This window comes from Macrotis lagotis, chromosome X, assembly GCF_037893015.1.
Source record: "Macrotis lagotis isolate mMagLag1 chromosome X, bilby.v1.9.chrom.fasta, whole genome shotgun sequence".
Lineage (NCBI taxonomy): Eukaryota > Metazoa > Chordata > Mammalia > Peramelemorphia > Peramelidae > Macrotis > Macrotis lagotis.
In genome coordinates, this window is record NC_133666.1 from 552,690,335 (window position 1) to 552,715,974 (window position 25,640).

The 25,640-nt window shown below is 37.0% G+C and overlaps 1 protein-coding gene and 1 pseudogene across 4 annotated transcripts in view; one reads left to right on the plus strand and one right to left on the minus strand.

Moving 5' to 3' along the window:
- The first annotated feature begins 391 nt into the window (after positions 1-391).
- On the plus strand, positions 392-1,041 carry LOC141502445 (transmembrane emp24 domain-containing protein 4 pseudogene; annotated as a pseudogene).
- An 11,418-nt stretch (positions 1,042-12,459) lies between these two features.
- The window catches only part of STK3 (serine/threonine kinase 3), a 511,742-nt gene continuing 498,561 nt past the window's right edge, over positions 12,460-25,640 (minus strand). For all 4 annotated transcript variants that reach the window (XM_074200516.1, XM_074200514.1, XM_074200515.1 and 1 more), the window contains one exon: positions 12,460-12,687. In XM_074200516.1, the coding sequence (XP_074056617.1) occupies positions 12,529-12,687 (159 nt within the window). In that variant the 3' untranslated portion in view covers positions 12,460-12,528. The remainder of the gene's footprint in view (positions 12,688-25,640) is intronic.

Genomic DNA, 25,640 nt, shown 5'->3' on the forward strand with positions numbered 1-25,640 from the left:
CTGTATTTTTTCTTCATTTTCATCAAATCAGTCTTCGAGTGTTCTGGCCCAGATGAGTAAATGCAGTGCTGTATATTGGATCACTGAAAACTGTAAGAGTAAGAACTGTTAATAACCACATGTGCTAAAAACATAAAAAAGGAATGTTCATTAGAAGAAATAGTCTGAAGTATGGTTAAGCAGACAGTATATTAAAAATAATAAAAAAGGAAACAAAATGAAAGACTTGGGAAGATAATTAAAAAAGATTAAAAGGAAAATGGGAAATATGGCAGGTTGGGTTTTCTGAACCATATGGAAACAGAGAAAATGGTTTTAAGCATGTGAAGAAAGGATGAGTAAGTTTAAAATATGATATGTGGACCATCAGCTATGGCAGGTGCGGGCTGTGATGTGGCACCAGGTGTTGTTGCTCCTGTTCTGGCTGGCCTTGGCTTCAATGCAGGAGCTTTACTCTCATATCGGAGAGATGGAAAAATGCTGTTTCATCGAAGAAATCCCTGAGGAGACCATAGTTATGGGGAATTACTGCACCCAGCTATAGGACAAGCAGATGGAGACCTTCCTACCTTCCACCCCAGGGCTGGGGATGCACATAGAAGTGAAGGATCTCGATGGAATGGTGGTACTATCATGGCAATATGGTTCAGAAGGTCGATTCACCTTTACCTCCCATACCCCAGGTGATCACCAGATCTGCTTTCACTCCAGTTCTACTTGAATGACCATCTCTGCGGATGGCAAACTAATGGTACATCTGGATATACAGGTGGGTGAACATACCATTACCCTGAAATTGCTGCCAAAGATAAATTAACAGAATTACAACTCCATGCCCTCCAGTTGCTTGATCTGATGGAACAGATCCAAAAGGAACAAAACTACCAGTGGTATCATGAGGAATGCTTTCATATGACCACTGAGAGCACCAATCAGAGAGTGTTGTGGTGGTCCATTGCTCAGACTGTCATCCTCATCCTCACTGGCATTTGGCAGAGGCGGCACCTCAAAAGTTTCTTTGAGGCCAAAAAGCTGGTGTAAAGTTATTTCCTGTACAACCCCCTTTCCTTTCATCCCATTTACTTGATACTTTTCTTCTTTTACACCCTGGTTACTTGGATTTTGTTTGGATGGGGGGAAAAGTTGTAGAATATATGCTCTTTTAGTTCCATGGCAGCCATGCACCAATCAGGCTGAGGCTAGTAGTCCTTGGACTGCACAGAAACTATCCCATCTCCTCCAACAATGGTCATAGGATACTGGTCAAAGCCCATACAAAGCTCCATCCATACTCTGAGGAAGAGCTTGAGCTAATCAGAACACAGCCTTGATTTCTTGGCCTGCCTTTTTCCATATTTAGTCATCTCTCCTAATTCTTTGACTGAAGTAAATAAGCAAAGACCACTCATTTGCTCCTTTAATTTTAGATACCCTAGCCTCACTATTGCCCAGTTATTCCTGACTTCACTGAGATTCACTTCTGACTGTAAACAAGGTGGCAGGTCTTGAATATCAAGGGGATGAAATTTTTTTATATAACAAATATTTTTTGATATGTGTATTTTGTCCTTATCTGAAATGGCACTACCTGTAAGTGTGGTTTTAAAATGCAGAACTGACAGTCTTTGGCATTCTCTATATGTACATTTTTTTTAAAAAATTAACTACTGTGATAATTTCTCAGACTCTCCAGTGAAAGTCCTAGAAGGTAGGGACCCAAGCAGACAGTTCAGCCAATAGCAAGTAAGGCCTTGCTTATAAGTTATGCACAGGCCCCTCTGGACACCTTGAGCCCTTTATGAGTATTAAGGGGATATGAAGTTAATGTAGGAAACTGGAGAGTAGGCAGAGGCAGTCAATTTTCTTCCCTTTTCTTTTTCCCCCCACAGCACCACAAACTGTTGAATTTTATTTAAGATGCAATAAATATTTTCTTCATGGGTCCCAGTTTCAGTTCTTTGTATAGATTTTCCAGTGAAATAAAACCTCTTCTGGTAAAAAAATGATATGTGTATGTGTATGTGTATGTGTATGTGTATGTGTATGTGTATGTGTATGTGTATGTGTATGTGTATGTGTATGTATAAGAACTATAAATCAAAAGATGCTATGAAGTCTTTCTGGGAGTATGGAACTCCGATTTGAAATGGTGTAGGATGTGCTCAAGTGTGGGATAGATTGAATCCTCGTATTGTGAAAGTTAACAGTGCTGGTTTGTTGAAATCTTATGAAATAATCAAGTGTTTGGACTCAGAATAAAAGATGGAAGCTGAAAATCCTATTCTGGTTTTAACTGTTGTTTTCTAAGATTTCAGAGCCTAATTCCCTGTAGAGCTTTTTTTATGGTATGGGTAACTTGACTTCAGATAGAAACTACAAAGATAAATTTTTCCTTTAGAAATCAAGTTAATAAACTGTATTCAAGAAAACTTTCTGTTGGAAGCTTTTTGAAGCCAGCCACACATTATTTTAACAGCAAAGCAAATTCTTTAATTTCAGAAAAAAATGAAAAGAAAGGAATCTAAATATCAGGAATTAAAGGACTTCTAAATCCAGATTTGGTTTGATTAATCCAAATTGTAGTTCTGAAGAAAAAACGAACAGTACTACCTAATTTAAGAAATAAAGTTTAAGTTATATGATCACTTTTAGATAGATAACTATCTGAAAACACTAATGTAAGGAGTTTTCAAGGTTTTTTTCATTGATATTGTGATGTTTCTAAAGGTTTTATTACTGAGAAATATTGGTCTCTAATTGTATCAGCTATGATTACAAGTAAGGATAAAAACTCTTAATAAACTAAACATTTGGGAGTTTGACAAGTAGTAAGGTTCTTGCTATTTTGACTAAGTTTGTTGCCAATCCATGGCATAAGTAAGATTTTGCAGTATGGAAACATTATATTTAGCGAAGGATAATAATTCATATATCATCTTATTTGGAATAAAATGTATTTTATGTTGTTTGTTACATCTGTAATTTAAAACACATGGAGAACTATATGCAATTAATTTGAAAGTCATCTACAGATATCCTAATTAGTTTTGAAAGAAATATGGAAAGAATGATTTATTGCTCATGTTTATTTACAATAATTTGTGATATGCTCTCTTGTTGAGTCAGTGAGAGATTAAAATAAATATTTGATCCTTGTGAACTGAACTGGAGTTCTGATAATTTGGTATTTGCTATTTAAGATCTTATGGGATTGTTAAACTGACATTATTCTATCTAACTAAAGATATTATCAGCAATGGAAATGCTGTTGGATCAAAGTGCTATTGATGCCAGTAACCTTATGGGTTTTGATTATGACACTGCAGGTGACAGGAACAAGGTTAAGAGTGACTGTTCAGCACATTCTGAATTTGGATTCTTTTTATTTGATTTCCTAGATATGTCATTTGGAAATGTCAGACTTAAAGTTTGGCTTAAGTCATTTGGCCATCTACCTGGCCTCTGCCTGGAAACAGACAGCTAAATAGATGAAGGAATTTTGCCTTTTCTTCTGTCCCTGATCTTTATGGTAATTTCTATAATCATGTCAGTGATTAATATTAATATCAAATATGAAAAATTTTAATACTAACTAGGCTAATGTGTAGCTTTGGCACCTGTTATCAGTCACATGTTGTTATAGTCTATTTTAAATATTTTAAAGATAAACTACATTTTCATTTATGGATTTTTGATTTATTTTTAAATATTATCAAAAGGTCAAAACTGTTTTATTTGGAACCTCTTTGATTTGTCCATTGTCACACAAAGAACTTAATTAGAAATAGAAAATTTTGAGAAAATTGTTTTGGTTTTGACATTATCTTAATCATTTATTTATTCATTCATTCATTCCCCTATTTGGAGGATGCTATTTTCTTTAACAAAATAAAATTTCATAAAAATGAAGATTCCTCTTCAAAAGTGAATTCTTTAAAGAAATGGACCAGAAGTTTATGTTATTGTTTACTTTCTCTCTCTTGCATTTATTTATGTGGGTTATATAAGCAAAGGGGACTGCCCCCTTTTGATCTCTGTAACTTGCCCCTTGAATTCTGAAAATGTATCATCCATCTTGTGCCCAACCCCCACTCCCCATAGATAGACCATGTTTGTTGCCTGCCCATTCTTCTAGTTACCTTATATTTTTAAGGGATGCTATCTCCTCCTCCAATAGGCCCCTCACATTTATCCTAAACTATCTTGGCTGATAATTTCAATGTGGAGAAATGAATTGTGATTTACACCCAAGATCCCTCTATTTTTGTGTCAAAGTTTATGAGAAAGCATTTTGAGTGATCTTTTGGTCCAATACTTAGAAGTCAATAAGTGACAACATAATTTCACATATGCTAAAAAAAAGGCAATGTAGCAGCCTTACAAATAAAAATATTTTATTGAGAATATGTAGTCATTAGTATTCACCAGATTTATTTTAATCATCAATCATTAACACACAAGATGGGAAATGAAAATAGAACTCCTACTGAATGCTAATGTGTCAGTAATTTTATTGGATTATGATTTCTGTTATAGAAGGTGCATGTGTTTCAGTGCAGAGAATGTGATTATAAATTTGGGTGAAATGATTCAGTAAATGAGCAGAAGAGAAAACATTAAGGCATTTCTCATATGAAACCTATTTGAATATTTTCCTTCTGCATAGGAATAATTTGTATGGCTGTGCTATTTCAAATTTTGGACAGAAAAACAATTTGCATCAAAATAAACTTCATTTTGTACATTTTGGTATGTTTATGGATATAACCTCCTTATTCATAACTTTCTTATTTCCCCCTGATATATCAAAAAGGAGAACCTCAATTAACTACAATTCAACTACATGGCATTCTCAATTAACTGGATTTTTTTTCTGCATTTCATTTTCAGAAGAGGTCAAAGACATAGAGACCAAATGATATAAGGAATGTAGTAGAAATTTAGAAAAAAAGAGATTTTAGGGCAGCTCTGGGGGTCAATACAGAGTCTAGTCAAACTCTTATACTATTTTCTTACATCTATATGTGGTACACTGGAAAGAACACTGCCTCTAGACTCAGAGGTGCTGGATTCAAATACTGTCTCTAATGTTTTTTTTACATGTGACCTTGGCAAGTCATCTAATCTTCCCTCAGTTTCCTTATTCTATAAAATGGACTGGATTAGATGGACACAGGTTTCTTTCAGCTCAAGATTTATGATGCTAAATCATTATCTTTGTACATCATCAGTGATACTGTGAAATACTGAATCATAAAGCTTCAACTATGTTCAACATGCTAGGAAAGTGTTCTAATACATTTTAGATTGAAATAAAAGGTTTTTGTCTTGACCCTTGACCCTAGTTGAGCAGAACATTACCTGACAACTTCATTCTCTGAGTATTATAGTTAAATCAAGGTTTAACTATGGTTCAAACATCTTTCATAGGTTTTTGATCTGAGGAGGTTATCAGGGAAGTTAGCTGTTGTTTTGTCAAGGGATCTCAAAAGAGCTTATTTGACAATCAAGACTTTTAATTTAATTATTCTCCTTTCTTTCCCTAGTTTTTTTTTAAAATATATAGTATAATAGAATACAAAGTTTATCTATGTTATATGAATTTGTAGTAGTATTATCCCCACTTGATATTGAAAGGTAGTCTCTTAATGAGATTATTTTGGATTTGCTAAAATAGACCTTATTTAAGGTAATAATAGCATTAGCTAAATATGGTTCTTTAAGATTTTGTAAAAACACTTTACAAATATTATCTCTTTTAATCCTTGTAACTATCCTGGGAGGTAGTTGCTATTATTATTATTATTTTGTTATTTTTTTTTTACATTTTACAGATAAGGAAATTGAGGCTGAGAGTGATGAAATGACTTCTCTAGGTCACAAAGCTATTAAGTATTTTATTTTTTTTATATTTTAATTTATTTTTTCTGTTCTTTTTTTAATATGTATTCTCAATTTGTACGAATGTTTTTTTACATTAATAAAATATTCTTGTTTAAGAGTAAATGAAATACCCCCTCCCCATAAATATAGACTTGCTTGAGCAATAAAGTAAAAGGGAGTGAAAAAAATTAAAATTAAAAAAAAATAATAGTAATAATTGTAGGTATGGCCAGGTGGCGCAATGGACGGAGCACCAGCCCTGGAGCCATGAGCACCCGAGCCCACCTCTGGCCCTGTACACCAAACAATCACCCAGCTGTGTGTCATGCAAGCCACCCGAACCCCACTGCCCTGCAAAAAAAAAAAAAAAAAAGACCAAAAATAAAATAAACTAGTAATAATAGTAGGCGTGGCTGAGTGGCAGACAGAGCATTGGCCCTTGAGCCAGGAGCACCCGGGTCCAAATCCGGCCTCAGACACCCAATGATTATCCTGCTATGTGGCCCCAGGCAGGCCACCCAGACCCATGTGCCCTGCACCCCCCCCCCCCAAAAATAATAATAAAAAATGTGCTTGAGTCTTTGTTCCAACACCAACAACTCTGTTGCAGGTGGATCACATTCTTTATGATAAGTCCATGGAAAAAGTTACTTCCATATTTTTCCACCATTGCCATTGCTGATCGCAACTCCCTCCTTTGGTATTTCCACTACCATGTACTATATTTTCTCTCTCCTTTCACTCTGACTCTGCTGTAGGGTAGCTGAGTGGCACAGCAGACAGATCCCTGGTCCTAGGGCCAAGAGACCCCAAGCCCCCCTACCACTCCTTAGGCCCAGCACCCACCTGGCCCTATGGTCCCGGACAGGCCATCCAATCCTAGCCCCTTGCAAGAAGTACAAAAGAAAAATGTGTTATATCTGACCACTCTCCCACCATGGTCCATCCTCTCCTCCATCACTCACATCCCCCCCTTCTCCCATCCCCCTTCTCTCCTTCTTACTCCAGATATCTATACCCCATTGAGTATATATGCTGTTTCCTCTCCTAGCCACCTCTGATGAGAGCGAAGATTCCCTCATTCCCCCTTGCATTCCCCCTCCATATCATTGCAATAGCTCATTGTAATAAAGAAAAATCTTATTATATGAAATATCTTGGCCTATTCTCCCTCTCCTTTTTCTTTCTCCCATTACATTTCCCTTTTTACTATTGACTCCATTTTTACACCATATTTTATCTTCAAGTTCAGCTTTCTCCTGTGCTTCAACTATAAAGGCTCCCTCTACCTGCTCTATTAACTGAGGGTTCATATGAGTATTATTAGTGTCATTTTTCTATGCAGGAATACATGCAGTTCATCATCAAGTCCCTCATATTTTCCCCTTCTCCTCCAATGTCTATGCTTCACCTGAGTCCTGTATCTGAAGATCAAACCTTCTGTTCAGTTCTGGCCATTCCAACAGGAACATTTGAAATTCCCCTGGTTCATTGAAAGTCCATCTTCTTCCCTGGAAGAGGACATTCAACCTTGCTGGGTAGTTCATTCTTGGCTGCATTCTAAGCTCTTTTGCCTTCCAGTATATTGTATTCCAAGCTCTATGAGCTTCCAATGTAGTTGCTGCTAAGTCCTGTGTGATCCTGACTGCAGCTCCATGATATTTGAACTGTGTCCTTCTGGCTGCTTGTAATATTTTCTCTTTGACTTGGGAGTTCTGGAACTTGACTATAATATTCCTGGGGGTTGTTTTTTTTTGGATCTCTTTCTCGGGGAGATTGGTGGATTCTCTCCATTTCTATTTTGCCCTCTGCTTCTAGAATATCAGGGCAATTTTCCTGTAGTAATTCTCTGAAAATCATGTCAAGGCTCTTTTCCTGATCATGACTTTCAAGTATTCCAATAATTTTTAAATTATCTTTCCTAAGTCTGTTTTCCATTTCATTTTTTTGATTTTGAAGTATTGATTCCTGATTTTTAGTAAATTCATCAATCTCCCTGAGTTCTATTCTTTGTCTGAAGGATTTGTTCTCCTCAGAGAGTTTTCTTATCTATTTTTCCATCTGGCCAATTTTGCTTTTAAAAGCATTCTTCTCCTCAATAACTTTTTGAACTGTTTTATCCATTTGACCTAAGCTGGTTTTTAACATATTTTCTTCAGCATTGTTTTTGGATTTCCTTGACTAGGCTGCTGACTTCATTTTCATGTTTTTCCTGTATCTCTCTCCTTTCTTTTCCCAGTTTTTCTTCCAACTCCCTCATTTGATTTTCAAAGTCTTTTTTGAGCTCTGTTGTAGCCTGAGCCCAATTTCTGTTTTTCTTGGAGTCTTTAGATGCAGGAGCTTGTGCTTCCTTATCTTCAGACTGAGTATTTTGATTCTTCTTGGGCTCATTTGCAAAATATTTCTCAATAGTCTTCCTCTTATTTCTCTGCTTGCTCATTTTCCCAGCCTAAGCCTGTTTTTGGGGTGCTTGCTGAGCTTTTGGGACACTCCCACAAGGGTCTCAGTGTGTGAGGCTCTGTCCTCCCTCCTGGTCTGTGAATGACCATAAGCACCCCCCTCTGCCACAAGGCTGAGGTGGGGGGGGCCTGTTCTATGGGGGGGCCTAGACTGGGATCAGGATCTGAATGTGGTCAGAACCCCAGAGTCCTGTTCCAAGGACAGAGCTCTGCTGTCTCTCTCTTCACTCCCCTCCCTAGGTTCAATGGGTTCATGCCCTGGGGACTCCTGCTTACCAGCTCTGCCTGCTTCTGTTCCTGGATCTGGAATGCAGTGGCCAAGCTGCTCTCTGTGTGCTCTGAAGGCTGGGCTTCACATGTTCGCTCTGGCAGAGGTCCCCCGCTGTTCCCCCAATTTGTGCCCAGTGCTCCCTGGAGTGTAGCTCAGGAAACTCCCCTGCTGCTGTGAGCCGTGGTTCCCTGGGGCTGCCTCCGGGAGGCTGAAGTTCTTTTGCTCTGGCGGGCCACCCATCTGACTGGCCGCCCCTCCAACCCTGGGGAGCAGAGCCTTTCTGTTCTTTTCCAGGTTACCTTGAGTAGGAGAACTGCCTCACTGGGTCCCTCTGTGGGTTCTGTCTCTCAAAAATTAGAGTCCTTAGCTTATGAGTTTTATGAGAGAGCGCCTAAGACATGATCCTTTCTTGTCACCATCTTGGCTTGCCCCCCCCAGTCCTGTCTTTTACCCCACTGTTTTCAGGGTTCAGACTTTGTTTAGCATTGGTACCCCCCCCCCCCGCTAGCTTTCCCTGCTCTCCCACCTCCTGGACTTTACTTCCCCTTTCCCCCCAAAGAGACAGACCTTCATAGAAGATCCTCCACAATGTCCACAGTTGAAAATTTCTTTGAATCTTCTTTTTTCTTGGTGAGATCTGTAGTGTGAATGTCAGACTAGAGGCTTCATTTATCTTTTTGTAGGGAAAGGCTTCAAGAGCATATTAGCTTCATGTTACCATCTTGGATCTCCCCAGAAGTCCTAGTCTAATTTATATATATATATTTTAGGATTACCATATTGATAGAAAAATGCATATATGGAATGTTTAGTAAAATTTGGCACAAGTCTTTTATCCTGTTCTTGGGGGCAAGATGGAGAAATGTGGGCCTGAAGAGTAAGACAGAATCAGAACTGTTTGAAAATATGGGAGTGAAAAAGTAGTCATTTATGGGAAAAAGTCCCTGATGGAGTATCACATGGATCTGTCCTTGCTTCTGCAATAGTAAATGTTCTTTTTTCAGACAACAGACCAAACAAATTGGTTGGGTGGGGGGGGTTCCAAAAATATTTCAATAAATTTATATTGTTGTGATAGATCCAAATAGATTATTTTGGATAGAAATAAATTCAAACAATTAACTTCATAAGCACAGATTCTATTCCTTACAGCAAGCAAAAAGAAATTAGTCTATCTGAGATGGCTTTAAGAAAAGCCTAGTGTTTAGAAGGCAAGTAACAGCCCTACTGTATTATCATCCCTGGTTAGACCATATTCCAGTATAGTGCTTAGTTCTTGGCACTAATTTTTTTTTTTAGGAAGAACAACGATAAGCTCAAGACTGTTCAAAGGAATGCATCCAGAATAGTGAATAATGTTGTGCCATATGCAGACTGATTGAAAGAACTGCAGAAATATAACTAAGTGATGTGAAGACTTGGGTGAGCAGGATCATTGTTTTCAAGTGTTTGAAGGACTATGGCATATAAATTGTAAATAGATATATTGTCCTTGACTAGGAGGGGAGAAGAAATGATGGCAAAAGAAATGGCAGTTGAAGAGGGGGGAAAGTGATCTAGGGAGAAGTGTTAACAGTGATAGGGAGATCCCCAATCATTGGAGTTTTTCTGATGATAGATGTATGATCATTTATCATTGATACAGAGGATATGTTTAATCAGATGCATTTTGGACTGGATTGCTTCAGAGATCTTTTCCGGCTTTGAGATTCAGTGATTCTATAGAGTTAGAGTATTTCAGTAAGGTATACATCTCCCATGGAGAAGCCTATGGAGTAGAGTTAATTCTACCCAGGCTAAGTTTATCGATTTATTTAATTGTGGGTAAATAAGTCTTGTGACTTATTTAATTTTACCTAGGTTAAGTCTAGAAATCAGTCACATGGGTCAGTGAAAAGAATATGGCTTTGGAGAAGGAAGACTGACAGAATGTAAGTTCCTAAAATACAGGGATTGTCTTGTACAAATATCCTTAAGGTCTTAACTCATTAAAAAGGTTTGTTATAGTGAATTATTAAACTGACCTGGATTTAAATTCAGTTTTTTTCATGTACTGTCTGATCTTGGGCTAATCTTTAAGCTTTTGCTTTTTTACTTATAATAAGATTAAATAAGAGGCCTCTAAAGTCCTTTCTAGCTCCAAATTGATGACCACATTCAAGAAACAGCAGAATGGTCAAATCAATTTTTCTGAATGAAATAACCAAGTAGTCTAATAGTTCCAATTAGTAAAAAATAAAGGTGTATTTGAAACAAAGAAGAGTGAGTATGATACAGTTGATTGTATGCTGGATCTGGATCTGGATCTAGAGTTAGTGAACCTAGGTTTGAATCTTGCCTATATGATCTTGGGCAAGTCATTTCATTCTTAACATGCCTCAGTTTCCTAATTTGCATTCAGAGCATTGGACTAGATAATTTCTAAGGTCCCTGCCAATTCTAGATCTGAAATATTGAAGTAAAAAAATACTGAAGAAATGGCAGTAAGTTCAAAGTTAATTTAATTTTAAAAGTGTTAATATTCCTGAAATCACTTAAAGTTGATTAACTTTTTCTACTTTGAATATTAATAAACACAACTGACTTATATCCTAAATTTTAAAAAGTTTGAGAAAGATGCAAAAGTGTTCTAACTAGTATAGTAAAATTTATTTGTCTTTATGATTTATATAATAGAATTAAAAACATAAGAACAAATACCATCAAGATGATCATACACTATTTAGGAAAACAATTGGTCCCAATTCAATTGCACAAATGTTCATACTGTTTAGAACTAAATTTCTGCTCAACTTTTAATATTTTTTTGCAGTCTTCAGGATATGCAAAGTTGAGTATAAACTGTTTTGCTGTTCTGTTATCATAAGGTACAGAATGCTTACCAATTTCCCAAAAATAATGAATAACCAAAAAAGTCCTTAGACAATGGAACACATTTTCAAAGAAATAATGTGATAAGCTTAATGTAATGTGTGACACATTTCACCTTCCAGATATACAAATGCAACAATATTAACACATTAAAGGTATGATAGGGTTTCATTTTCTTTTTAGTATTTACTATATACTAATTTTTATACAAATTATTCATTGATTCTTTGGTTTTGAAACTTATGTCCTTTGACTGACCAAAATACAATGTTCTACTTGTACCAAACATGAAAATGAGTTAAAAAAAAACAAGCAAATAAAAATATGAAAACTCAGTGGCCATTAAGGTAGAAACGGAGTTTTCTTTTCTGTATTAAAAAGAAGCTGGCCTAATTAGGCAGTCATACCTTGTATATTGCAGCTATTACTGCTTTCTTTAAGTTGCAAAATTCTTCGGAAATAAGTTCTACCATGATTTCCAAGTGATTGTACTACTTATCTCCCTGTTTTGCTATGGAGTAACTTAGAGATAATTTATCAGCTGCCGATCAGGCTCTGCCTTCACAAAAACATCTAATCTCTGAAAACAAACAAAAGCAAAATGGCATAAATAAATAAATTTATATAAGGGGATATAATAAATAGACTAGTAGATGGGAATAAGAACTATTGTAACATAAAGCTGGGCAGTGTTGCACAAATGAACAATAGCTTTGGGTCTTTAAGTTCCCATGAGTATAATTTTAATTGTACAACAAAGATTTGGTACTGATATAACTGATGGGCTTTTAGAAAAATAATGAAAATTTCTGTTGCTTTCATTGTTCAAAAATAAAATTACTGTGCTTGCACTGCTAAATTTAGGCCCTCTATTGTAAGTTTGGAATGGGGGCTCCTTCAGAATTTAAACATTATTGGGCTGTGAAGCACAAATCTCGTGGCTCAAAAATAACAGAAATAATCATAACACTATGATTTCATCAACTATTAATTGTTTACTGGCATCTAGACTAACTACACATGCTGTCTGAGAAGATAGTAAGCTCAAAAGTTTTGTTGTCTTCGTTTCTTTGCATCCATTGCATCCAGAATTGGTTGTCTTTTTGCATTATAGCTTTGACGGAGCTCTTCAATTTCTCTTTCCATCATTGGGTCCAGTGCTTTTAACCGCATTTGTAATTCTTCTAAACTCAGATTTTTCAGCTGGAAGTAGAAAAGTTTAAAATATTTAGTAAAATTATCCCTGATACATACAAAATCTTTAGCACGACTATATCAGCAAATTTTTATTTCAAAATATTTACAATCCAAAGGCCTCTAACTAAAGGTATTTCATTATAAAAATAAAATTTTCAAATACAGTGAAGCTACATTCAACCAAAAAAACTTCAGTCACATAAAATATTTTCAGCTCTCCCCTGCTAGTCATTGCAAGAATCCAAACCAACAATGAGGATTTTTTTTTTTTAGGTTTTTGCAAGGCAAATGGGGTTAAGTGGCTTGCCCAAGGCCACACAGCTAGGTAATTATTAAGTGTCTGAGACCGGATTTGAACTCAGGTACTCCTGACTTCAGGGCCGGTGCTTTATCCACTGTGCCACCTAGCCGCCCTGACAATGACGATTTAATAAGAAAATAAAAACAATGCAAAAAAATCGAGGTTGTGTCTTGGGACAGACCAAATATTTATTTCACTCTTTAGCAGTTAGACGACCTGGCATAACTTTATCCCAAGGGCTAAAGGAACCTCAAAAAGAAAAAATGTAGTTCCAAACATTAGAAAGGGAAAGAAATATGCTTCTTCAAATCACATGTCAATGATATGGATGCTGAGTCTTGAGAAATCTTTGGATTTGTCATTATGAGAAATTAAGATAAAAAAAGTCATTCCCTGATAACATGGCTTCATTAAGAACAAGTCATGTCAGACCAGCCTCATTCATTATTTTGACAAGGTAATGTCACAAATAACCTATGAGCCATTTGAGTAAGCTATAGAATAGGTTATGGTAGTCAGGTGACTTTCAAACAAGGGGATTAATAGATTAAATCCAGTGTTCATCAATATATTTATATCAGTTTAAAGGGTCGATTGCTAGCAAAGGGCTATTGATTTCTGTACTTGGTGCTTTTATATTCAACATCTTTATCAACAACTTGGGAAAGCAACTAAATTTTTGAATGGAACAAAGTGAGAAGGGTATCCCAGTTAGGATCAAAGAATCATTATTTTTTAAAAGATCTTAACAGTTTTCAATGCTAGGAAAAAGTTAATGTGAAATTTAAAAAGGATAAGTTTAAAGTTTTTTGAACCTGGATTCAAAAAAATTAACCATTCACATGACAATTAGGGGAGATGAGCTCATATGGAAGTACAATATGTTCAATTCTAGACAATTTATTCTATTTTATATATTTTTCTATCAACTTTCTTGATAAAGGTTTTTAAAAAACAAAATTCATTTTCAACCATGTTCCTCTCCTCCTCCCTCCTTCCAAGGAAGTCTTTTTTTTTTTGTAACATTAAACTTAAAAAAGGTAAGAAAAAGAAAAATTCAGCAATACAAAGCAAAAAATAAGCTATACCCGTCAATAACAAGCAATATTCCCAAATACAGTCCCTCATTTCTGAAATAAAGTAAGGAGAAGGTGGTATTAGATTTTAAAAGGGACATTGACAGCCCACAGAGAATATACATTAAAAGGTAACCAAGATGGTTAGGAGCCTGGAGACAACTATACATTAGGATCAGATGAAGAAAATGAGGATGTTTAGTTTGAAGAAAAGAAATCTTAGAAGAAAAATGACTGCTATCTTTGAATTCATTAAAACAATTCAATTAAACAATTAACTCCAAATAAGAGGACCAGGCAAGATGACATCCAAGAAAAAGTACTGAACTCTTGCCAACTATTCCACAAAGATCTAGAAACTACCCAGGAAAGAGTACTGCTGGAAAATAAAAGCAAAAGCCACAGGTAGTTAATGCTAATTTTCCTGTTTGGTATAAAAAAAAACTGGCAGCATGGCCTGCAAAGTCTTGAGACAGGGTCTGAACTAGTACTTGCTGTGCAGAATTGGACTGACCCCAGTGAAGCCTGCCTTGTACTCATCAGTTTGAGACTGTATTTGTGGGATCTTGGAATGCATTGAAATAACCAAGGCAGGAGAAGCCTAGAGTTTTGAAAAGCCATGCCAGCATAGAGAAAGTTCTGAAAAATTACACCAATCTGGGAGGCTGAAGATGCCAAAGGAGCAGAAAGACCTATAGCGAGTATTTGTTTACTGTCCCCCAACCCTCAAACAATTTCTCCAAACAGATCAAGAAAATACAACAGATAATATCTTACAGATAATATCTTGATCAAGAAACATAAGAGAAACAAAAGCACAATTAAGTTGTATTTTCAACCCAGGTTTAGAAAAAGGAGCCAGAGTTTGGAGGACAAGTTTTGAGCAGGCTCCCACCTGGAGAGGCACAGCATCAGGACATCCCAGAGAGGGCAAGCACAGGGTTCAGGAACAATTGTCAGCTGGCAGCTCTCTTGTTCACTACCCATTTCTGGGTTAGGGATCCAGGATAGACAAGAGGAGTGAACTTGGGCCTCAAGATGGCTCTTCAGGGTGAGGAACAGTCACAGGACCAAGCAAGCAGTAGTTATCTGGGTGAAATCCAGGAGGTGAATGGGGTCTTGGTTCCAGTTTCCAGCCCAGTTACAAACCAGGGCAGTGATCTCAGGCCAAGCCTACAGATCTGTCTCATCATGGTCAAGTCCAACAGCAGTCTAATGGAATGCCACAGGGCAGTCTGCTAGTCAGACTCAAATCCAGGTAAGGAACTTGTAGAGCAGTGATCAGATTTTTTTTTCATGGATCAAATTGCTTTGGGACCATTGTAAGTTGGTAGGCTAGCCTGAGCTGTCTATGAGATACTGAAAAAACACAATATTTTATACTAGCAGGACCAAAGAGGATGCAAACATACCTTAGACATTCCCTCCAGAAGTGCAGAGAACTTGGATCAAACATAAATTCAGAGTGGCTGAAACAATGAGGTGAGGGGGCAGCTAGGTGGCAGTGGATAGAGCATCAACCTGAATTCAAATCCAGCCCCAGACACTTAATAATTGCCTAGCAGTGTGACCTTGGGCAAATCACTTAACCTCATTGCCATAAATTTTTTTTTTAAAAAAACAATGAGGTAAAAACATTTTGTAAAAAAGAATTGGAAAGTGAATTAAAAGCTTGGTATCATATACAATCAAGAGATTCCTTAAAAATTAAAATGCAATCCAAAATAATTCCAAAGGACTTATGATGAAAAATGCTAACCCACTCCAGAGAAAGAACTGATGGGAGTCAGAATGCAATTCAAAGGATGTTTAAAAAAATCTTTTCTTCTTTTTTGTTAATGAGTCACAACATGACAAATTATGAAAATATGTTTACTTGCCTTCTCATTGAGGAAGGAGGGAAAGACAACAGAGAATCTAGAACTCCAAATTTTGAAAAACAAATGCTAAAAATATTTTTCATGTAATTAGAATAAAATATAATATTTGAAAATTAAAAAACATTTTATTTAAAATAAAATTTCACATTGTCTATATGACAAAAAATTAGAATGATGATCTAGTTGTGTCAGATACAAAATTTTATTATAAAGCAGCAGTTATAAAAACTACTTGATATTGGCTAGGAAATAGGGATAGATCAGTGGAATAGATAAGATATAAAAAACAGTAATAGATTACAGCAATCTGCTGTAATAGATAGACCCAAAGACTCCTTGCTGTAATAGATAGACCCAAAGACTCCAACTTCTGGGACAAGAACACACTCTTTTAATAAAAAACTATGATATGGCATAAACTAGGCAGAAACCAACAACTTGGTACAGGATTTAGAAATAAAAGGTGATACCATAAGCCAGTTAGGAGAGTAAGGAATAGTTTATCTGTCAGATCTACAAAAAGGGGAGCAATTTATGACCAAAGAAGAGATAGAGAACATTACAGAATGCAAAATGGATTAATTTTGATTACATTAAATTAAAACATTTTTGCACAAATAAAACCAATGCAACCAAGATTAAAAGGAATGCAGTAAGTTGGGAAACAATTTTTACAACTTGAGTATCTGATAAACTAACATGTATATTCTTACATATACAGAGAACTGAATCAAATTTATAAGAATACAAGTCATTCCCCAAACGATAAATGGCCAAAGGATATGAATAGGCAGTTCTCAGATGAAGATATTAAAACAATCTATAGTCATATAAAAAAGCTCTAAATCATTACTAGAGAAATGCAAATTAGAGCAACTCTGAGGTACCAACAGACTGGCCAATAGACAAAAAAGGAACATAAGCAATGTGCAGTTGAGAACAGATCCTACTTTTCTGGGGAAACAATTTGGAACTGAGCCCAAAGAGCTGTAAAATTGTTCATACCCTTGTTCCATCAATATCACTGCTAGCTCTATATCCCAAAGAGATCACAAGGAAGGGAAAAAAAAGCCACATGTACAAAAATATTTATAGCAGCTCTTTTCTTTCTTTTTTTTGTTGTTTTTTAATTTATTCTTATTTTATACAAATAATGTTTCTTAAACATTACTAAAATATTCTTGTTTAAGAGTAAACATAATACCCCCCATATATAGACTCATATGAGCAATAATGTAAAGGATAGAGAAAAAAATTAAAATTAAAAAATAATAATAGTAGGTGTGGCCAGGTGGTGCAGTGGATGGAGCACCGGCCCTGGAGCCAGGAGCACCCAAGCCCAAATCTGGCCCCAGACACCCAACAATCACCCAGCTGTGAGGCTCTGGGCAAGCCACCCCAACCCCATTGCCCTGCAAAAAAAAACAAAACAAAGACCCAAAATAAAATAAAATAGTAATAATAATAGTAGGGGTGGCCAGGTGGTGGACCGAGCACCAGCCCTGGATCCAGAAGCACCCAGGTCCAAATCTGGCCTCAGACACCCAACAATCATCCAGCTGTGTGGCTCCAGGCAAGCCACCCAGCCCCATTTGCCCTGCAACCCCCCCAAAATAATAATAATATTAATAATAATAATAATGATGATAAATGTGCTTTCTCTGTCACAGGTGAATCACATTCTTTATGATGTCCATCACAAAAGTTACTTCCATATTTTCCCACCATTGCCATTGCTGATCGCAACTCCCTCCATTCATACTTCACTACCATATACTATCTTTTCCTCTCTCCTTTCACTCTGACTCTGCTTTAGGGTAGCTGAGTGGTGCAGCAGACAGACAGATCCCTGATCCTGGGGCCAAGAGGCCCCGAGCCCCCCTACCATCCCTTTAGGCCCAGAATCCACCTGGCCCTATGGTCCTGGACAGGCCATCTAATCTCAGTCACTTGCAAGAAGTAAAAAAGAAAATGTGTTAGATCTGACCAATCTCCCCCCATGGTCCATCCTCTCCTCCATAACTCACACCCCCCTTCTCCCATCCCCCCTCCTCTCCTTACTCCAGATGTCTATACCCCATTGAGTATATATGTTGTTTCCTCTCCTAGCCACCTTTGATGAGAGAGAAGATTCCCTCATCCCCCCCTCGCCTTCCCCCTTCCATATCATTGTGATAGCTCACTGTAATAAAAAAAATCTTATTATATGAAATATCTTAGCTTACTCCACCTCTCCTTTTTCTTTCTCACATTACATTTCTCTTTTAGCTGCTGACTCCATTTTTAAATCACATATCTTCAAATTCAGCTTTCTCCTGTGTTTATCTATTAAAGCTCCTTCTACCTGCTCTACTAAATAAGAAGGTTCATATGAGTATTATCAGTATCATTTTTCTATGCAGGAGTACATGCAGTTTATCATCATTGAGTCCCTCATATTTTCCCCTTCTCCTCTACACTCTCTATGCTTCACCTGAGTCCTATTATTTGAAGATCAAACCTTCTGTTCGGTTCTGGCCATTCCAACAGGAACATTTGAAATTCCCCTGGTTCACTGAAAGTCCATCTTTTTCCCTGGAAGAGGATGTTCAGTTTTGCTGGGTAGTTGATTCTCGGTTGCATTCCAAGCTCTTTTGCCTTCCAGAGTGTTATATTCCAAGCCCTATGAGCTTTTAATGTAGTTGTTGCTAAGTCCTGTGTGATCCTGACTGTAGCTCCATGATCTTTGAATTGTGTCCTGGCTGTTTGTAATATTTTCTCTTTGACTTGGAAGTTCTGGAACTTGGCTATAATATTCCTGCCGGTTGGGTTTTTTTTTTGGATCTCTTTCTCAGGGAGATCTGTGGATTCTCTCCATTTCTATTTTGCCCTCTGCTTCTAGGATATCAGGGCAATTTTTCTGTAGTGATTCTTTGAAAATGATATCAAGGCTCTTTTCCTGATCATGACTTTCAGGTATTCCAATAATTTTTAGATTATCTTTCCTAAATCTGTTTTCCATATCAGTTGTTTTTTTCAATGAGATATTTCACATTTTCTTCTAATTTTTCATTCTTTTGGTTTTGAAGTATTGTGTCCTGAGTTCTTGTAAAATCAGCAGCCTCCCTCAGTTCCATTCTACATCTGAAGGATTTCTTTTCCTCAGAGAGCTTTCTTATCTCCTTTTCTATCTGGCCAATTCTGCTTTTTAAACCATTCTTCTCCTCAATAACTTTTTGAACTGTTTTATCCATTTGACCTATGCTGGTTTTTAACATATTATTTTCTTCAGCATTTTTTGGATCTCCTTGACTAAACTGCTGACTTCATTTTTCATGTTTTTCCTGCATCTCTCTCACTTCTTTTTTCCAATTTTTCTTCTATCTCCCTCACTTGATTTTCAAAGTCTTTTTTGACCTCTGTCATAGCCTGAGCCCAATTTCTGTTTTTTCTTGGAGTCTTTAGATGCAGGAGCTTGTACTTCCTCATCTTCATATTAAGTGTTTTGATCCTTCTTAGGATCATAGGCAAAGAATTTCTCATGGTGTTCCTCTTTTTTTCTCTGCTTACTCATTTCTCCAGCCTGTGCCTGGTTTTGGGGGTGTTTCCTGAGCTTTTAAGTATTATTGGGACACCCCCCCCCAAGGATCTCTGTGTGTGAAGCTCTGTCTTCCCTCCTGGTCTGTGAATGACTACAAACGCACCCCTCTGCCACGGGGCTGAGGTGGGGGAGGCCCTGCTGTTCGATGGGGGGTCCCAGACTGAGATCAGGATCTGAATGTAGTCAGAGCCCCAGAGTCCTATTCCAGGGACAGAGAACAGAGCTCGGCAGTCTCTCTCCACTTTCCTACCTGGGCTCAGTACTCATGCCCTGGGAGCTCCTGTTTACTGGCTTCTGCTTCCAGTTCCTTGATTTGGGCTGCCACTGCTCACTGAGTACCCTGAGGGCTGGGCTTCACATGCTTGTTCTGGCAGAGGACCCCCTGCTGATCTTCTAAGTTGTGCCTGGTGCTCCCCGAGTGTAGGTCAGGTAACTGCCCCTGCTGCCGTGAGCTGCAGCTTCCAGTGCCCTGGGGCCACCTCTGGGAGGCTGTAGTTCCTTGGCTCTGGCAGGCCACCCCTCCAACCTCATGGAGCAGAGCCTTTCGGCTCTTTTCCAGGTTACCTTGAGTTGGAGAATTGCTTCACTGGATCCCTCTGTGGGTTCTGTCTCTTGAACATTTAGTTAGAGTCCTTAGATTATAAGTTTTGAGAGAGAGCACCTAAGAGACATCTTCTCCTGTCGCCATCTTGGCTCCACCACCCCCCCCAGCAGCTCTTTTCTTAATAGTAAAGAATTATAAATTGAGGGGATGCTCATTATTTGGGGAATGGCTGAACAAATTGTGGTATATGAATGTGATGGCATACTATTATTCTGTAATAATAAGGGAAAGGACTTCAGAAAAGTCCAGAAAAACTTCTGTGAATGTGAAGTGAGCAGAAGCAGAACACTGCACATACTAACAGCAATATTCTGTGTTATCTCAGCAGTACAATAGACAAAGACAATCCTAAAGGACTTAGTGTCTGAATGCAGACCAAAATTTATTACCATTTTTAATCTTTAAAATTTGTTTTATGTTTTTTCCTTCTTGTTCTAATTCTTGTCTTCACAACATGTTAATATGGAAATATGTTTAACATGGTTATAGAGATATAATATATATTATATTTTTTTCTATCAGGGAGGGGGGAGAAGGAAGGGAAGAAAAATGTGAAACTGAAAACATAACAAAAATTATTGTTGAAAACTATTTCTGCATGTTGTTGGAAAAATAAATTAATGTTAATAAACTGTGAGACAATAAATATTGAAACAAAGTAAAATGGCTGAAAATGAAATATTGACAATAGCATATCACAAACAACTGACTCAAGAAAAATGATCCAAATCACTAATAGAGAAATGAAATGAAAACAACTCTGAGGTTTAATCTCATGTTTATCAGATTAGCAAAACTAAAGAAAAGGGGAAATGACAAATGCTAGCAAAGCTTTGGGAAAACAGGTATATTAATGCACTGCCGGCAGAGTTGTAGAAATGGTCCAGCCATTCTGAAAAGTAATTTGGAACTATGCTTCAAAAGTTACTAAATGAGGGCAGCTAGGTGTCGCACTGGATAGAGCACCAGCCCTGGAGTCAGGAGGACCTGAGTTCAAATCTGACCTCAGACACTTAATAATTACCTAGCTGTATGACTTTGGGCAAGTCACTTAACTCCATTGCCTTGCCAAAAAAAACCCCAAAAATAAAATTTTTAAAAAGTTACTAAACTATGGATACATACCTTCAAACTAAAGATACTACTTCTAGGGTCTAAGAAAGCAAAGGGGGTTGGTTAGGTGGCACAGTGGATAGAGCACCAGCCCTGGAGTCAGGAGGACCTCAATTCAAATCTGACCTCAGGTACTTATTAATTGCCTAGCTCTGTGACCTTGGACAAATAATAATAATAATAATAATAATAATAATAATAATAATAATAATAATGATAATGAAAGCAAAGGAAGAGGGACTGGACCAATAATAAAAAAATGTATAGAAGCACTTTTTATAGTGATGAAGAGTATACTGAGGTGATGCTCATTAGTTACGGAATGACTAAACAAATCATTACATATAAATGTGATGAAATACTGTAGTATTTAAAAGAAATGATGAAAGAGATGACTCCAAAAAAAAAAAAACCAACAACAAACCTGGGAAGACTTTGGTGAATTGATACAGAGTAAAGTGAGCAGAACTAGGAAAACAATTTATATACAAAGATACTGTTTAAAAAATCCCAATTTTTAAAGTTTTAAAAACTCAAATAATCACAATGAACAACCATGGCAGAGTACAGATTGAGATATACTTTGGGGGATTGGGGTGGGGAGAACACAGCCAAGGCCTTAATCAATTTTTCTTGACCATACTTATTTTTTTTTGACAAGGCCATGGGTTTAAGTGACTTCCCAAGGTCACACAGCTGAGGCTGGATTTGAACTCAGATCCTCCTGACTCCAGGGCTGGTGCTCTATTCACTGCATCACCTAGCTGCCCTATACATATTTGTTTTGAGGGTTTTATTTTTCATGCTTTTTTATTAAGGGGTGAGGGAAGAAAGAAGAGCAGCTGGATTTGCATTATTGAAAAGAAATAAAAATGACTGAAAATTGTTTTTTGCAGAATACTATGCTAAATGCTGGGTCTTACATACTTAATAAATGCTAAATAAAAGATAAATGATGCTGAAATAGATTGGGTGATTGTTTATACCTCTAGAGGTTCCTCTCCAGACTCTCTGGATTTTAGCATGCCACACAGAAGCCTCTTCACCCTTCACCACCACCAAACATCATAAGTGGAAGAACATGTGGCCCTGGAGACCCATTCCTCTTGTTGTCTAGTTCTTCCTAGAACTTCCATTTTAAAAACAATATACAGACTAGATTTCCTTGAACTTCCTTTCCTAGCTCCCAAACCTGGACAAATTACCTTCTCCCTCCCTCACACCTTCCTTTCCCCTTCCCTTTCAGTTTCCTTTTATGAGTCATCTTCCCCATTGGAATATAAGCTAAGTAAGATATGAACTGTAATTTCTGCTTATATTTGTATTCCTTAGACATTTAATAAATACCTGTTGAGCAAACTTCAGGACAGTTAACTACTGGCACTAGACCTCAGAGGCTCATGGCTGATATCAAAGACAAGTACTCACCCCAGGGAGGGATTTACAAGATGTGATTATAAAGTACCATGTCTGTTTTAAGTAAACACTGACTGAGGTGAGAACTGAAAGGGGGCTTAGAAATCTCGAGGACATGCCCCCTTCTTTCAGAAAGAAGATCCCAGAGCTGAAATGATCCTCACAGACAGCACTGATGTAGTATTTATCAAGTGCCAGGCTTTACAGTTCTTATCTCAGCAGCTTCCCATTCCAACTCTGGGAAGTAGATGATCTTATTATTCCCGTTTTACAATTGAGTCAAGTATAAGTGAAATAACTTGCTTGGCTAGTGCCTGAAGGCCAGATTTGAACTCAACTTTTTTCAGCCTGAAAGTCCAGTGTTCTATCCACTGATAGGCTGCTCATTGATTTGATTAGTGTCAAAACATTAGATGAGGAATCAGACTTTCTGACTCCCAGTCTACTACATATCTTATTTTTTTCTTTTTAGTTGTAAAAAAGGAAAGACTGGGGTTTTATCATCCAGTCTAAGATCTATTCTTGCCCAATACCCCTAGAAATCCCATTTTCTGTTCACTAGAGTCTAAATTTTAAAATTGTTTAAAACAAACATTTTTCTGGGGGTAATTTCAGAGAGAAAGAGATACATCACATGGGAAACTATAAAGAAATCATTTTAGCTCCTCCATCCCAGGTTTGCTGTGAAGATTAAATAGGATAATAATATATGTAAAGCACTATATAACTATTGACTACTATTTTTATTGTTGTTATTTCTATCACTGGATCATAGAATCATAGATTTTTGAGAGAGAAGACCTAAACCAACCTTCTAACTTTACAAATGAAGAAACTCAAGTTGAGAAGTCACCCAAGATGCTGTGAAGGCAATTCACAGGCAAATTCATAGCAGCAACAAGATCTGAACCTAGGTCATCTGACCCCAAATCTTTGCTTTTTCCTATACACTAAACTGTCTCTCTGATAAACTTAATCTTTATGTCTGTAATTCCAATTTGGCAATAATATAAGGGAAACTCACTATTCTGTGTAAAGTTGTTAAAGTTCTAAAGTTAAAACATTCCATATTCTTCATCTAACTCTGATGACCTTCTGCTGAGAAATTCCCAGGGACCACCAATCCAAGGAGGAAAGGAAAGAAACTTTAAGCCTTCAGCCTAAGCCCACAGGATTCTTAATAACCTACAAATGACATTTTTTATAAAGGTGGCTTTTTAAAATGGATAAACAGTGGAAATTCAGGAATCAAGACAGAAGTGTATAAGATCTCCCCTAAGCTTCAGGCCAGTAGATAATCTAAGAAATGCCAGCTCTTACATAGGGTTTAAATAAAAATTATTGGGAACAAGAAACATACAAAAAACCCAACCTCAAACTCCCTTTAATAGTAGATATATTATTCATGTGTTAGACATAAGGAAGAAAGGGCCAATTTCCAACAGGAGCCAAAATTTCTGATGAAAATTGGTGCAATGTGGTATGTAAATGACAGCTGGAACAAGCATCCTATTTTGTTAATGAAAGCACTGATTTTCACATTAAACAAAAGGAGAAAGGGAATTCTAAAGTAAATTTCTCTAATTTATATGTGCATTCTTTATAAAAATCATGAATATGAGGTGTTTAGATTGATGTTTTTACCTTTAAAAGCCTAAGCAACTGAGCTTAAGCTAATAATAATGTTTGTCCTTCATTCTTGAAGAAGACCATGACATCAGGGAGGTGATGCCATGACAAGCATGTTAATTGAATTTGAGTGAGGGGATGCTGTGCTAAGTCATTAGCCTCATCTTTTCCCCCAGAGCTATCTGGATCCAGTGGCCAGATATGAATCAAAATGACTGGAGATGGCCCTGGATGTGGGGCAATCAGGATGTGAGGCAACACAATTAGAATCAAGTGTCTAGGGCCAGATTTGAAATCCTGCCCTCCTGACTCCAAAGTCTATAGAGGTCTAGACTATAGAAGATCTGAATTCAAATCTAGTCTAAGACACCTATTAAGCTGTATGATCCTGGGCAAGTCATTTAAACCTGTTTATCTTGGTTTCCTCTTCTGTAAAGTGAGCTGGAAATGGATAAACCACCTTAGTATCTTTGTCAAGAAAATCCCAAATGAGGGGTGGCTAGGTGGCGCATTGGATAGCGCACCGGCCCTGGAGTCAGGAGTACCTGGGTTCAAATCCGGTATCAGACACTTAATATTATTACCTAGCTGTGTGGCCTTGGGCAAGCCACTTAACCCCATTTGCCTTACAAAACCTAAAAAAAAAATCCCAAATGGAGTCATGAAGAGTTGGGCATAACTGAAAGAGGTGAACAACAACTGAGGACATTCTATAAAATGCTAACCCCAATGTGCTATGTTTTTAAAACCTGCTAAGTGAGATTAAGCCATTTTCAGATGTTTATAAATGCCTTTTTCATTCATATTATTCCAGAATATCTATTCATATGTAAATAAATGCAAACCAATGTAATTTGTAGAATAAAGTGTAACTGTCAATTATATTTCAATTTTCCTTAAGATAACATACCAAAATCCATAGTAATAACCTAGACTATTATTTCCAATGACAAGAAGTAATTAAATGCATAATTAAGTTTTAAGGACATTTGGGGAAACAGAGATAGGGAATGTATTCATGATTACATATTCAGAAGGACTCCAAAGTGAGAAAATTTCTTCTACCAATGACAATTGGCACTTTCTCTGCAATCTATGGGTTAGGGAACTAACTAGTGTACTAAGGGATTATATTAAATGATTTGTCCAAGGTCACAAAGCTAAATGGTTAGAGGTAGTACTTGAAACTCAGTCTTCCTGGTTTTGAGGCTAGATGTCATGCTGCTTTATGGTAGGGTGGATTGAGTACAGGACTTGGAAGTCACAGACATAGGTTCAAAATCTTATAACTTCTCTGGGTCTAGGTACCTCATCTGTAAAATGGAAATAAAAAATTTAGTAAAATCAATCCCACAGGAAT